Below are 15,784 nucleotides of genomic sequence, written 5' to 3' on the forward strand. Positions count from 1 at the left end.
TTTAGAGTCACACTACACGCTTCTCCAGAGGTGGATTTCCCTGTGCAATCACCCTTCAGTTTTAAGGAGTCAGAAGAATAATCTTTAATAGAACTTAACTCATTTAGAGGCACAAAAATCTAAACAGCCAGCGCGTTGCAGAAGTCACAAGGGGACACGCTGGTTTTGCCTCACAAGCACCAGTGGAGCAGCTCAGGCTTCAAAAGTGATCTTGAAGCTTCATCTCTAGGGCCAGGCTATCGTCAGATACACCAAAACAAGCAGCGCCCAGTGCTGCACCTGATGAGGAAGCCTCGATATCCAGAAGCTGTGGGAAATGCTGAGAGCAATGCAGCTAATGGTTGCATCTCCGCAGTCAGTGGTGAAGACCTGATCACTGCCAGAGGTCACAGCTATGGCCCCAAGCAAAGGGTGACGGAAACACTGAGCTCTTCGGGATGCTGAACATTTCACAAATACTTTTTCCTAGTTTAGCAAGATTCCGCTAGCCCTGCACACAATCCTACCCTGAAAACTCTTTCAATTCTTGCCATCTTTCAAAGCAAAAATGCCCCAAATCCTGGCAGAGGTGTAATGGATTTTTTTTCACTTCCGAAGACCCGCTGGGATAGAAGGATTTTGCCCTTTTACTAGTTGCTAGGTAGGCAAAACTCTTTTCTGTAGCCACAGATGAAAGTGATTTCAGTGGGTGTGTTGAGCTCAGCTTACAGAAGCAATAAATTGCCGCCTCCCAGGAAGATGCCCGCATCGTCCCAGTTGCCCACATCTAGCCTGGGGAACAAGTAGCCACCCTTCCTCATTCTGCACGTTCAGTATAGCACCCCTAAACCCAGCGTGAGCAGGGGGCTGGACCAGATGACCTCCAGAGGTGCCTGCCAGCCTCACCAGCCTGTGCTACCACAGCTAGTCCAGTAGAGACCACCAAAATGGTGATGTGGCAGGAGAACGTGGTGCAAAAGGAGATACTGGGTTAACTGGACCCATCCAGCCTGGAGGAGACTGAGGAGGGAATCTAAAATGTAGTATTCAGCTAATTAATTAGTGGTTGTAGTGAAGATGACCCCAGACTTGTCTCAGGAGACTACAGGGAAAGGACACAAGCTGCAGCAAGGGAAATTCCAAATAGACCTAAGGAGAAAACACTTCGCAATGAGAGCAGTCAAACCCTGGAAAAGGGACCAGAGTAGCTGTGGACTCTCCATCATTGGAGATATTCAAAAGTCAACCAGACAAGGCTCCAAGCCTAAATTTGGGGTTAGCCCTGCTTTGAGCTGTGACCCCCATTGTCACAGACCCCCTGTGTGGAAGGGATCTCTGGAGGTCTCCAGTGCAAACTCCTGCTCAAACCAGGGCCAACAGCAGCAGGTTGCTCAGAGCCATGTCCAGTCTGGGTTTGCGTATCTCCAAGGACTGAGGTCCCACAGCTTCTCCAGGCACCTATTCTAGCATTTCGTTGCCCTCATAATGAACACCTTTTCCCTTGGATCTATTCAGAATTTCCCATCTGTCCACTGCCTCTTGTCCTTCCACTAAATACTCTGAGAAGAATCTGCCTCTACCTTCTCTACACCCTCCCTACAAGTAGCTGTAGGCCAGCAGTAAGATCACTACTTCGGGCTGAAGACACTCAGTCTCCTCAGCCTCTCCTCCTCCATTATATGCTACAGCTCCTCACTCCGATAGCTCTGCTGGACGTGCTCCAGTACGTCAATGCCTTCCCCAGACTGGACGCAAGACTGTGGTTTCACAAAGGCCAAACAGAGGGAAGACTCCCTTCCTTGGGAGGGAGGATGCAGTTGGCCTTTCTGATGCCTGACTCCCATCCAACTCGTCCTCTGCTCCAAAGCTGCTTTCCAGCCTGTCCTGCTCCAGCGGCTTACTCCATCCCAGGCACAGGACTCTGCATTTGCCTTTTTGCCTTTGCTGAGCTTCCCGAGGCTCCTGCCAGTCCATCTTCCCAACCTGCCAAAGCGCCTCTGAATGGCAACCGTGCTCTCCACCATCCTGACTGCTCTCCCACATCTGGCATGATCTACAAACTTGGTGAGCGTGCGCTCTGCTCCTTCAGCCAGGTCACTGACAGCAATGTTAAACACACCTTGCCCCTGTTCGTGGATTAGGGGGTTAACATGAACTGCTGGCAGAGCTGTGGGAGCAGCAACTTGCAGTAGAGGGACAGGAGAACAACTGAGAAGATGAAGGACCTGAATTTCCACAGCTGTCTGCAAAACAACAACCTGGCTGAAATCACAGATGTTTTGCCAGTATTGAGCATGTCACATCAAGCAATTCTGGATTCTGTTATGCCCTTTCTGTGCTTGAGGCCACAAAGGAAGGCTTTAACATGCCAGCTTACATACCACAGAAACTTGGAAAAAAAAAAAAAGAGTATTTCTACATTAAAAAAAAAACTAGCCACTGGAGATGGTTCTCAGTTGCTCCACTGTGTTCCTCCTCAGCCACTAGTATATTTCCATCTGAATAAAACCACTTCATCGACAAGAAACATGCCTGTTGCTAGAGCAGAGTGGAGATGCATGTCAACTCCTCTACTATAGAACAATTTCCTCCTAGATATGTACTGGCTGTTCACAGCAGCCTTGGCTTTAGCTATGGAAGCTACCCAAGAAGTTGGGAAGGAGGAACATTCATCTAAACCATGGCAATTTGCACACAGCTTCCAGCTGGCACAGGGTTATGTGAGGCCTCAGAGAAAGATGCAAGACATGACAGCTAATAGGGAGATCACCGAGAATCCCGTATTTGGTTTTTCTGTTGTCAAAGAAAAAGTTCAATTTTCTGTAGAAGGGAAGAAGCAAACCACTCCCATCCTGAAGCACAAGCCACCTCCCAAAATACTGGACACAGCTCCTTAATGGCATTTTTGAATTACCAAGATTTTGGTTTTGTTGGGTTTTATTTTTCATGTTAGGATTTTCAAAATTGTCCAAAAAATTTGAAAGTACATGCAAATGCAATGGAGGAAAGAGTAAATGGCATTTCTTGGAAAACTCAAGGACAACAAAATGAGGGGAAAAACAAAAGGGAAATTTTTGACAGAAGGAAAAAAAGAAATCTAGAAATGTCTGTGCACTGCTGAGGACTATATCCTGCTGCAGCTGCCAGAGAACCAAGGCAACCGAGACTCCTGTCTTCCACCGTCCTCTTCAGGCCTGCGGTCAGGGTCAATCTGTTGATACCTAAAGCAACTTCAGCATTTCCCTGCAATTTGATTAAATCATGAATATGGAACAGGATTTATGCTATAAGAAAAGATCTATATGCTCCCTCCAATCCATATTTTTAATCTATCTCTACAGTAGGCAAGGAAGAGGAAAGCAGCATCGAAAACTGCAGTTATTCAGACTGTTTGCCTCTTGCTCATGTGATGCAAAACAGCGTTAGATTTTCTCCATCCAGTCTGAAGTTTTCTGCAGGTCACATTGATGGGCTCCTCCAGCTTCCTCTACGCTTCCAGGCTGCTCAGCCAACAAAAGCGATGTGGCCATAATTCTCTTCATTTCCCCATATGCTAATGAGTCCCAATTCTAATAGCCATCACTGTTAAAGACAGTGAGACATGACACATTCCAGTCATGGCTCTGCTCTCATAGGTTACCACTTTCATTGGGAGCAAAAGCTTTCGTCTTTGGTGATATTATCTGCTTATTTTGAAACAGGGGAGATTTAGATATGAGGAAGAAATTCTTTACTGTGAGGGTGGTGAGGCACTGGAAGAGGTTGCCCAGAGAAGTTGTGGATGCCCCCTCCCTGGAAGTGTTCAAAGCCAGGCTGGATGAGGCTTCGAGCAGCCTGGTCTAGTTGAAGATGTCCCTGCCCACGGCAGGGGGTTGGACTAGATGATCTTTAAGGTCCCTTCCAACCAAACCTTTCCATGATTCTATTCCATGCTTCTATGATTCTATAGTTTACTGAAACGAGAAGAGCTGTGGCAGCTGTGGTATTAGAAGACACTGATGTGCACCCATCAGGAACAGGACTTCCTAGCAGATTGTCTGGCACGCACAAAAAAAGCTGCATTTTTGATAATCCACATTTTCAGCAGCTATCTTCAGAGAAAAAGCCCCACAGGAAATCCGCTTTTTAAAGATTAAAACAGACCGTGTAGTCTGTACACAACTATGTTTAGCTCCTACGGTCCTTATCGCAACATGATCTAGATAGCGTAGATTGGTCATGGTATTGTTTTGCAGCAGAGCTCCGGAACAAGACTTACTTATTGGGACTCTCTTCAAAAGCTCCCTCATCTTGAGCCAACTACAACATAAATATATGTCCCCATAAGGGAAGCAGGGACATATATTTACTTGTTGCACAGTGATATTTGAGGATGCACATTTATGAAAGGTTTTGAGAATGGCTGATGGAAGAACGCACAAAGTACACATTCTAGATTATACTTACTGTAAGTTATTTCAGTAAGATGCTAAAACATTAGTGCTGGAATTTAATTAGCCTTATACAGGCATGCAATACCAGCTGATCTAGTCAGTGACACCCGAGACAGACTGACAGCAGAGACAAAAAAAAGGACAGGCTGAGAAAGAACCACCCAATGATACCAAGAAAGTCACGAGACCTACTACTTCAGACATCAATGTCAGAGCATCTTTCAAATAAAGAGATACTTAAAAAAAAAAAAAACAAAACAAAACAAAGAGCTGCTGCTGAGTTGTCAGAAGCATCCTGGCTTCCCACAGACCTTAAACACTGCAAGGGCTGCGAGATGTGACGGGCCTAGGTCCTTTTAATGGGCACTTCTTACCAAATGCGAGAACGGCTCCGAGTCCGTTACAGGGAAGTGATTTCTAGCACTCAGGTTTGATTCTCCTCACATTTCTCTTTGTTAGAGATTTTTTTGACCGTCAGGGAAAGAGGTGAACACCAGAATGGAAAGGATAGACAAAGGAGGGAAGAAAAGTAGGATCTAAACCAGGTGACAGCAAAACTCAAAAATAAGTTTTGGGTTTGAGAAGGGTTATTTATAGATGCTCATGTAACAGTGCACCCCGACACCCTTCTGCAAATCCAAAATAAAGGAAAAGTAGATAATCTCCAAGTTGGTATTGCTAAATTCAAGCAAGAGTGCATTTTAGTTACCAAGCATGAGGTAGGTTCAAGCAAAAAATGTTCATCCAACTACTTTACATATTTTCAAGACAGCTTAGAGGGCCAAGATGGAGAACTGCCAGGTCAGCCCGAGGCAGCTGGCAACTCAACAGAACTGCAAACCCTACAGTTGCATATTCCTCCTTCACAGAATCAAAGCAGAGATCTCCACCACCCCAGAATAGTCTTCTGCTGATGAATATGAAGGAAAGTAGAGAGCTGCCAGGTCTTAGGTAACAGGGAAAGTAGTGATGCATTGCCTTAAAATAGCTACCACCTTCATTTTGTAGACTGTAGAACAAGCTTTTAGCCTGTTTCCAGCCTAAACTTTCTATCACAAAGAGAGAACAACCTGAAAACCCACTGCTAATGAGAGATCTGGAATTTGATAAAGAGGGTCTTGCCAGTGGGTAAAGAAGGCCAGATATTTGGCAGCAACAGTTCCCTGTTTAGCCTTGGTAAGTGCATAAACACCACCTGTTTCTGAATAAATGACGCCTGCTTTGCACCGTTTCCCACTGACAGGACCCTCAAAAGTCTGCACTGCAAAAGTAAAGATTCCCCTTGCCCTGTGCTGCCAGTTTCCTTTTTTCTGCGAAGCAGAATGGAGGTCTCGTTACACAGAACTTGCTTCTAGTTTCATCATGCAGTCCCACAGGAGACTGTTCTCTGTGGGCTGGGTACACGAAGAGCCTGACAGCAACTCAGCTCCTCTGGTTATCACACAAGATAGTACAAACCTGTAAGATAGCAAAATGTTCTTTTAGAAAGAAATAGATGTATGCGCACACACACACAAAAGGGCTCTGGTTCCAGTTGGTTCTACAGTTCTTTAGTAGCAGAACCTAGTGCTTCAGTCAAATAATGAACACCTGCAAAGACTTACCCTGTTTAGTTCTAAACCTGCTTCACAGAGTCAACCATTTGATTTTAAATTCTTACTTTAACTAAAAACTATTCTTCAGAACTACAGAGGAATTTCAAATGTACCCCAATTACCAGATTTATAGGTATCATCTGTTCTTCTCTGAGCTGGGGAGGAGGAACTACTCTTGTGTCAGATAGGCTTAAGTGGTGCACTCATTCTACTGGGGGGGGGGAGGAAACACTCAGGTAAATTTGTCCCTGTAAAGAACAGGAAGTTCCTTAATGCAGATCCATTTCAGTGGGATGATGAAAATGAATGTGACCTACAAAGGGATATATAGTAAAACAAGAAGTTAACTAACAAGCCCTACATCTGTCAATAGCTAGTTCAGCAGAAAACCTTCCCTCTGAAGTGAAGACTAACCTGGATTTTCAGACTTTGACTAAGACTATAGAGCAAGAATGAGTCATAGGAATTTTTGCTTTTGCTTTGAATATTAATTTATTAACAAAACTAGATATGCTATGTCTTGTCTATAGGTGACATTAAAAACAGTGTCTACACAAAATACATCCAGGGTCAAAGACAGAATAAAAATAGTGTCTACACAAAATACTTCCAGGGTTAAAGACAGAATACATCCAAACAACCTGTAACACTCTGTGGTGACTGTGCTACCTGATCCTTGGCACCTGACCTTTTTAGAACAGGAGAAACACCCGCACGTTAACTGCCGTCACACTGACTGAGAACCAGAACTGATGCTGGATAAGTTGTGGGCCATGGGGTTTATTTCAGCTTTTAAAAAAGAAAAAGTTATCTAAACACAAAGATGGTCAAGTTTTACTGAGGTGTAGGGGAGGAAAATGAGAACAACCGAGTTAATTTCTTCTGCAGCAGAATTTTACAAGCTCGCCTTCATTCTGGGTGCACACAGGTGCAGAAGAAGAGAAGATTCTGTTTCACCTCTCTCCCTCTCAAGAACTTAGGATGTAGGATCCACCCTTGCTTGCTTTAACAATGATGTATTTATTAACCATGTTCAAGGCTGAAGAATACAGAATGCTTCCTTTTTGCTCTATTATGTTCTCCTTTTTCCACTCACTTCTTCAGGGACGAGGACTAACCTTCTCTGCAACACCGAGGATGTTATTAGCTCCTTCCCTGTTGATAAAAGTCAGCATGAAACCACTGGATCACTTGTGTATCTTCCTTCTTCATTAGGAAGACCTGTAGTTCCCACTACTTAGTTGGTCCACGCTTGTTGCGGACACTAATCTGCATCACTACGCAAACAGCGCTGAGGGTCTCTTATCAGTCATGCTGGACAGAAACATTGCCTAAATGAGCTTCTACCCTGAAGCCGGGCCCTAATTTTTTCCACCAGCTTCTTTCTCCAAATTTCCGCACATTTCTCACTTTTTGCAGTGAGGTAGCTGAGATGAATCAGTGAGATCTGTCCTAAGAAAATGGAACGCTTCTGAAGAGCACAAACAAATTACATTCCAGCAGTAAATTGGTGCCAAAGCCCATTATTCAGAGTCCTCACAACATGACTGCAGGAAAGAAAAGCAGATGTGACGCTTGATGGCCATCAGCAAGTTCCTCCCCCTAGCCAACAGAAAGCTTCCACAGGAGGTGGCCATCCGACAGCTCCCGTAAGCCGCTGTCTGCAGCGGCTCCTGCAGACAGCACCCAACCCATGCTGAACGCCTGACAGCTGCTGGTTTTGCGTTCTGGAAAGCTATTCAGAGGATGTAGTTTAAAACAAATATATGTACAGCTAGCTGTGCTGGGTCAGACCAAGGGTCCGTCTGCCCAGCAGGCTATTTCTTACAGGGGCCAATAGCAGACATCTAGGAAAGAGCGGAAGACCAGGGCGAGCATATAATGCATGAAACGCCCACCACATGACATAGTTCCAGGACTTAACTTCAGCCTCAAGTGAGTTAGTATATTAGCTAAAAATTCATTTTCCCAAATAATTGCTGCAATACTTTTGAGGTTTCCTGCCCCACCCCGCAGATAGCCAGCATTCATTCAGATGACTGTTGATCACTTCTGTTTTCCTGTTATTTCAGCCCGTTTTTACATATTCAGCCATCCTGATTAAAAAAGAAATCATAGTCCTTTTGTTGGCCTTGGCACCCTGCCCCCCAAAAAAACTATAACGTTACTATATCTGATGAAAAGACTTGTTTAGAAGGATTCTAGTACAGTACAGTCTGAAAAGCTACTGAATATCTTGCTCCAGGTTTACACAGTTGTAGTCCCTACCCATTTGTTAAGGGATTAGCATTCAACAGCTACAGTTGCACAAGCCACAGAGCTAACAACTGTGTGCAGCCACACACCACAAACATCAGATTATTCCACAGAGAGCAAACACGGAGGAGGCATCTCGGACTTCTAAGGATATTTATCAAGTGCTCACTGTAGAGAGCAGCCCCTGAATTTGAGCTCTGGCTAGAAAATACCCAAATTATAGTACAAGCCAAGGAACCTGAAATACAATATACTTGGTAATGTAGCTTCACTGTAAGTGGATATAATAAATTTCATTTCTTGTTTTAAATGAATGAACAATGCGTGGTCTGCAACTGCAAAGCTACCTAGCCCCAAGAAAATAGGAGTTACTCTCAAATGACTTGATAGCAAGGATGTGTGTTCCCTTTAGCACCACTTCCCTTTTCAGCTTGGAGAAAACCAGAAAACAGAAGGAAGGAAGCGTGGGGGCAAAGGGGATGCTCCTACCACCTTGATAAATCAACACGACCCTCACGCTGGAGAAACTGAAAGAGGAGCTTAAAAACAATTCTCCTGAATCGTTTTGCATTGCACAGCTCCTTTATAAACTTCACAGGCAGACTAAAAAGCACAGAGACAGAATGATGGACAGTTGAGGCTGGAAGGCAGCTCTGGAGACCGGCTAGGCTAAGCCTGCTCGGAGCAGGGTCAGCCACAGTAGGTGGCTCCGGGCTGTGTCTGGACAGTTTTTGAGTATCTTCAAGGACAGAGCCTCCACCACGTCTCTGGGATACCTGCTCCAGTGGTTAACAACCTTAAAGCAAAAAAGTATTGTCTTACATATAAGCAGAATCTCCTGTGCTTCAGCTTGCACCTGTTGCCTCATGTCCTGTCCCTGGGCACCCACCAAGCGGTGAGCCTGGCTCTTCTTTTTACACCCTCTTTTCATATATTTGTATATGTTGTTAAGATCCCCTGAGCCTTCTCTTCTCCAGGCTGAAGAGCCCCAGTTCTCTCAGCCTTTCCTCATAGGAGAGATGCTCCAGTCCCTTCATCATCTTCATGACCCTTTGCTGGGCTTCCTCGACTAATTCCATGTCCTTCTTTTAAGGGGAAACCCAGCACTGGACCCAGCACTCCGGGTGTGGCCTCACCAGTGCTGAGCAGAGGGGAAGGATCACCTCCCTCGACCTGCTGGCAATGCTCTCCCTAATGCAGCCCAGGATACCGTGGGCCACCTCCGCCATGAGGACACACAGGTGGCTCCTATTCCATTTGGTGTCCACAGGACCCCCAGGACCTGTTCTGCAAAGCTGCCTTCCAGAGAGCTGACCCCCAGTCTGTACAGGTGCCTGGGGTTATTCTTCCTTTTACGTTTCCTTGTGTTGAACTTGAGGTTCCTCTCTGCCCATGCCCATCTGGTGTATCAGATACTCTTTCATTTTTCATCTAGCCACTTCATCCAGTTTTCCAGTTCATGATATATGAAGTTTGTATCCACAAACTTGCTGAGGGTGCAGTCCGCTCCATCATCCAAGTCAACAATGAAGAAGTCAGACCTCTGGCTCAAACTAACAGGAAGGCCTGAAGACCTCAACCCAAAACTAAACTGCCAATAAATATCTTGGAGCACCCTGCGCACAGACACCCTGTCAGAGTTCAGTCTTACCACACTGAAATGCTCACATGTGGAAGGCCTGCATTCTGGAATAGCTCTGACCTAGTTCGTAATGCCACTTCTCAAGCCAGAATTAACACCTAGTTAACACCAGTTAATACAGAGCAGCTCAGAACAGGAACTGAAACATCCCCAAAAACTGCTTCTAAAGAGGAGCACTTTAGCCACACTTCAATTTTTTTGCCAAGGTACTCTTGCTCTCAAAGGGTGTCACAGTATTTTTAAAACCCTGTCTCTCCTAGGGGCATTATTTGCTTTTCTAATGAGTTACTGAAACTCATTAAAGAAAACAGAGACTATTCACTTTATGCCTGATGGTGTCTTGGACAAATTTCTGCAGCCTAAAGGTAACCAATAACTGCAGAATCCTCAAATACTGGCACTGAGTAACGCAGATGCTTCCCCAAATACGCAATTACAAGTAGCTGATCTGCCAAAGTCAAAGCTCCTGAAGCTTCAAACCAGGTTATGTGAGACACCTTAATTCACACATGTGACTAAAAGGACAGGACAGATACAAGCACTGACCCAGTGGGAACAAGGTCCCCAAGAAGAGTGAGGACAGCTGCTAGTAATCCTAGATCAGATTTCCTCCTGTCCGGGAAATCCTAAATTTAGTAAAGGGAGTAAGCATGCAGTTTTTATTTTTATCCCTCCCAAACCGCAACATTTGTATGGATAAACATTTTATCCTGAAGCAGTTGTCTTGCATTCCTGCATTCACCCCAGCAATAGCACCTGAAAGATAACTGAAAATAGGAACCTAAGACCACTGGAAGCACCGATGAAGCAATTGGCAAGCAAGAGTGCTGTGGCGTGGCGATTCAGGACTCATGGTGGAACTCTGCTTTGGCTAATGCAGGCCTGACCTGTCAAAGCAGCATCCAGCAAAGCTGAAGTCACAAATAGAGCCGTTACTTGCAACTGTATCAACAAAGATAAACAGAACATAAAATTGACTTGCTTGGACCTTGTAGAAGCTTCATATTTCTACAGAATGAGAGATATGCAAATTAAATTATTATCACTGACAGTTACTGGAATTTATATGAAGCAGTGAAAAAAATCAGAAAAGCAACGCCTCAATTGCTGCTAACAACCTTGAAGAGTTGCAGGCATGAGAAGTGATCTCACAGGTTTTCAATACATGAAAATAATCACTTCAATAATCTTTTAACAGTACATGTGGAAGAAGCCTGTCTTACCCTCAGTGATGCTCAAAGAAAAATGTACATCTGTATCTGCATCAACGCAGGTGGAGCTCTAAAGCCGAAAAGTACATCATCACGTAATGTTTATTTTGACCAAGAGACAAGAATTAAAACCTTGATGACAGAATCCGTCTGCGCATGTGGCTGTGCACAGATCTGAGCACAAAAGTTCTCAACTCTAGCAGTAATAACGCCTCACTGGAAATGATTAAGAGGCCCCTGTAATATTTCTGATCATGATAATATATTCAGCTGCGACTTGTATCCAAGTTAGAGTCCACAAGGACGGACAGTACAGAATTTACAAGAACAAACAACACATGCGTGCCAAGGCAAGGGCTGAAGAGAAGAGCGCAAGCTTCAGGGAGAACAGAATAGGCAAGCACGGAGAGAAAGATCAACTTTCCTTCTCCCCATTTGTAATTTATGGCTTTGGAGTCCACCATCAGCTGTTTGGGGATTACTTTTATTTTACTTATTGCTTTGCTTCATTTATTCAATTAGTTTTTACTATTTACTCATTAAACCACAAGAAGCTACTTCATCCCTGTCTTTTCTTTTGTCCCACAAAAAGAGATGACAAAAATCTATTACTTTTAAAAAACAACAACAAAAAAAGAGCTTCTGGGATAGCCCACAAGACGGGGAAACCTGAAGACGTTCATGGCATTGCTAGGAAAACCTCCCAAAGCAGCAACACCCCGTGACACCAAGTACTTCATGTGACTTACCAGCAGGCCAGAATACAGAGACCAGTAAAGAGGATGATGGGAATGGGGTAGGAAGCACACAACAGCCCGTGGTTGTAGAAGGCCCGCGATATCCTCTCGCGCAGTTTTTCAGTCAGGGTCATCCTCAGCTGTCATCACCTAGTTGCCATCCCGGAATATATCAGGGGGTCGGGCAATTCCAGCATGTGCAACGCTTCAGCAAAGGCACTGTATCCAGCTAGAAATTGGAAAGAAAGCAAGCTTGTGAGAAAAATAAATAAATAAAAGGAAAATAAACATTACCAACTTGTTTTAGAAAGGCTTCCAGCATTGTACCGCCTCAGGAGAGAAGGGAGAAAAAGACACCACACATCGAGCACTTGCTATGAGCCTACAGGTAATTTGATCAAATTATTGGGTTTTGCCTAGGGGAAGGAAGGGCAGAAAACATAAGCAGAGACTGAACACCAGCTGAACAGACGTCAGGCACCACTGCCGCGAGCTGCTGGGCAGAGAGAACACGCAGGAACAGAGCTAGGAACCAAACCGTCTGAAAGGAAGGAAGAAAAGGAGCTTAGCCGTAAAAGAATTAAGCAGTACTCCGAGGAGATGCCAAAATGCCAATTAGAAAGGAAGGATTGAGGCTAGCTGTCAGCAACGTGGTCTTAAGGAAAGTGCTCTTGGACACCGACTGAAGCACTTTCAGTGCTTTAACTATTAGCAACACACCAGTAACGAGAGAAGAGACCAGAACAGGCTTCACAGCTAAGACAATCTAAAGAAAGTTATTTTTGTGTGGGGAATGAGGGAGGGAAGCATAAGCAGCCACGGTTCGGAAGACCAACGTGTAGTGTACTCTGGTGTAACAGAAACTAATGCAGATACTTCTCATCAAAACATATTTTGACTTCACTGTAAGACTTGACTAGGCTGTTTACCAAGTGCAGACTGAGCTGCAGATGTCAGAACTGGTCCACTTAAACTTGCAATTTGATTTACAAAAGTATAATAAATTCAATATAAAAAGCCCCAAGAAAAGGTGAAGATAATACATTAAAATAAAGCACAAGCTGAATTTCTAGGAAAGATGGAGCAGAAGAAACGTACCCTCTAACTTTTGTTTTTTCATTCTCAGGCTAAATGCAAAGCATGCGGTTCACAATAGTGTTTTCAGAAGTGAAAGGCCTGAATGCAAGACAGATTTTTTTTTCCCCCCAACAGTTCAAAGCTATGGTTATCCAAGATTTTTACCTGAGAGGAAATAGACATTTTTCCTGGCTTCTCCAGAATAAGACTGGGACAGTAAGATACCCACAGCATAAAAAGTAAGTCGTTTTGTCCACAGGAAGACACCGTTAATGATTGCGCCAGAGAATTCAATACAAGACCTAAACCCAGGCTACCCCATTAAAACCAGCTGGTCATCTGGCATTTGGAACTCCTCACCTTCACCATCTTACATGTACAGAATACCAGAGGAGAAGGCCTGATAGATTCACACAGGTAAGAAATCCATTAAGGGTTTTTATACATACCTGGCTTAGGAATTCTGTAAGCCTCAAATATTTAGAGGCTGGGGGAGGTATCACAGGTGCTGTTTTGTTTTATATTCTTTCCTAAGCATCCCCTTTCAGCTATATGGAAGAGAGCATACGGGGGAAGACAAACCTTAAGTACAGCCATTATGCTTTTAATTTCAGATTTAATTCTATTTAATGCCCACAGGACTATTTTACAATTATCTACCTATTTTTTTCCCCCAGTAATGCAACTAAAATTAATCAAAATTTTGAACAACAGAAGCACGAGTATATTGGTCTAATGACCAAATGGAAAGCCTGGATAAATACTTTTGCTCATACGTTTTAGCAAGGCGCTACATCTTTCCATAAGAATCAATGCCGCTTTCTCAGTTGTAGGCAATTTCTTTTTGCCTGCAGTCCAACACCAGCACGAACATTCCAAGATTTTGGGATAGGGGGGGGATGAGAAGCGTGCTCTTGCTGCCTGGAGACCTTGCAATGCAAGGGGCAAGGCTGACAAGCTAGCCAAAACACTCTACATTGCTTTCATGCAGAATAGAAAGGTTTGGTCTTATAGTCACACAGAAAACCTAAAATATCATACCCCGCAAAGGACCAGATACATGGCATGTAAGAATACGCTTAGAAGTTGTAGCGATTACATCAGGAAAAGCTCAATTTTTAGCCTTTAGCTTGTTTTCGTCCAGTGGCAAATATGACCTGTTCAAATCAAGTCCAAGGCAAACATAAAAAAGACAATTAAAAAAAAATTTTAAGGTGCACTGAAATCACCAGAAATGCAGACTTTCTATGCTAGGTCTCAGGAGAGAGTAGAAAAATGAACAAATTTTAATTTAAAATTTCAATGCCAAAGCCATCTTCCAGAGCTGTTCACAGAGTGAAAAATAATGCAGAAAATCCCTGAGTACACAAGCCTACTACTCAGACCAGACCACTGAAAATAATAATAAAAAAATACCTTTTGAATATATGGCAGTAACTGAACTGAAAATCCACAGTCTGTGTTACCAGAATTGGAAAGGAAGTTGCAAACGAGTATATTGGAACTGAAACATTCAGGGCTTCATCCCACTGGTGATTTTTCTCAGCGTGAGTATTGCTAGACCTAGAAAGCATTATGTTGGGGCTCACAGACAGATCGTACCCCTAATCTAAGGGGAGAAGACAAAAAGCAAATATTAAATAATCCTTAAAAGCAAAGCCAACGCCAAGCACACTGCAAAACCTCTGGGTTTTCAGCACCCAGACCCCGTGGCTGTCCCATCGCAGCAGATTCAATCCCTTGTGACAGGATGCAAACTAATCCGATTGCCCAGCCTAAGCAAGCAGAGAGGGGAAAAAAATGAACGTGCTTCATATCAGCCCTATTTACATTAGTAATAAAGTTTACGAATGCTGCAAGCACAAGAACTGGAATGATGAGAAAAGCCTCAAGCACCAACCAGTCACAGAAGGAGGGGGCAACCCCCCCCCAAGTTTAGACTACTTAAAAATTCACGTGGATATACATAACGTATGCAACATAAAGCATAGGGCAAACGTGAAGAAAAATTCTCATCCCTCAGAGGCAGCCTCACCGCGGCAGCGTTGAGAACAAGGAACGCTTAGACAGACACTGAGCTGGCAAAGCTGGGCCACTTCTGCTTCTCTGCTTGCTGCCTCCCGTGGGCAGCTGGTCTTTGACCCGCGACAGACCTCAAGAACGAGTTTCCTCGCACACTGTGCAAACACCATCCTGGCTTCATTCCTAAGTTCAAATATGGGGCATTTGATTCTCCACCTTTACCTTAAAGTGCAAATAAACCGCCATTTCTGATGCACGCCAGTCTCTAGAGCAACAGCTCCTCCCTGTAACTAACCAGTGACCTGGGTGTCCACAAAAACTTGGGTGGAAATGACCGAGCAGATGTGATCTTCCTGTAGGGCTGGGTGTCAGGATTGGACCATCCCTTCCGATCCCTGTTCTGTGAGTAAATCGGGAACAACACATATATTCTACTTCTGTGGCATAAATATGCCATGACCAGCTCTTTGACCAGCCTCACCTTCTAACAGCAATTTTGGTTATTAGCATTGCACTGGGAACCACTTTTGCAAAGATGAAAACTTCGTACTTACGTGCTTCACCTGATGTAAAACATCAGCAGTGATTAAGAAGAAAACATTAAGCATTCCAAAGCTAGTATTTACTTATTAGTTTTTTGGGACTTGCATATTAAATTCTGAAATCTTTCTTAACTTTATGCTACAACAGTGCTCATAAAAGTTAAAAGCAGGAACTGTTCCTATTCAAAGTCATTTTTGCAAACAAAGATTAGCTAACTCAAAATAAACCCTCTGATTTTAGAACAAATGTTAAAGGAGAATCCATTCAGAGTATTTCTTTCCTTTTGCAT

The 15,784-nt window shown here is 43.9% G+C and overlaps 1 protein-coding gene across 3 annotated transcripts in view; it reads right to left on the reverse strand.

Moving 5' to 3' along the window:
• The window catches only part of SCAP (SREBF chaperone), a 66,652-nt gene that overhangs the window by 34,504 nt on the left and 16,364 nt on the right, over positions 1–15,784 (reverse strand). For all 3 annotated transcript variants that reach the window (XM_072854917.1, XM_072854916.1, XM_072854915.1), the window contains one exon: positions 11,866–12,082. In XM_072854917.1, coding sequence (XP_072711018.1) covers positions 11,866–11,987 — 122 coding nt within the window. In that variant the 5' untranslated portion in view covers positions 11,988–12,082. The remainder of the gene's footprint in view (positions 1–11,865; positions 12,083–15,784) is intronic.

This window comes from Ciconia boyciana, chromosome 2 (assembly GCF_034638445.1).
Source record: "Ciconia boyciana chromosome 2, ASM3463844v1, whole genome shotgun sequence".
NCBI lineage: Eukaryota > Metazoa > Chordata > Aves > Ciconiiformes > Ciconiidae > Ciconia > Ciconia boyciana.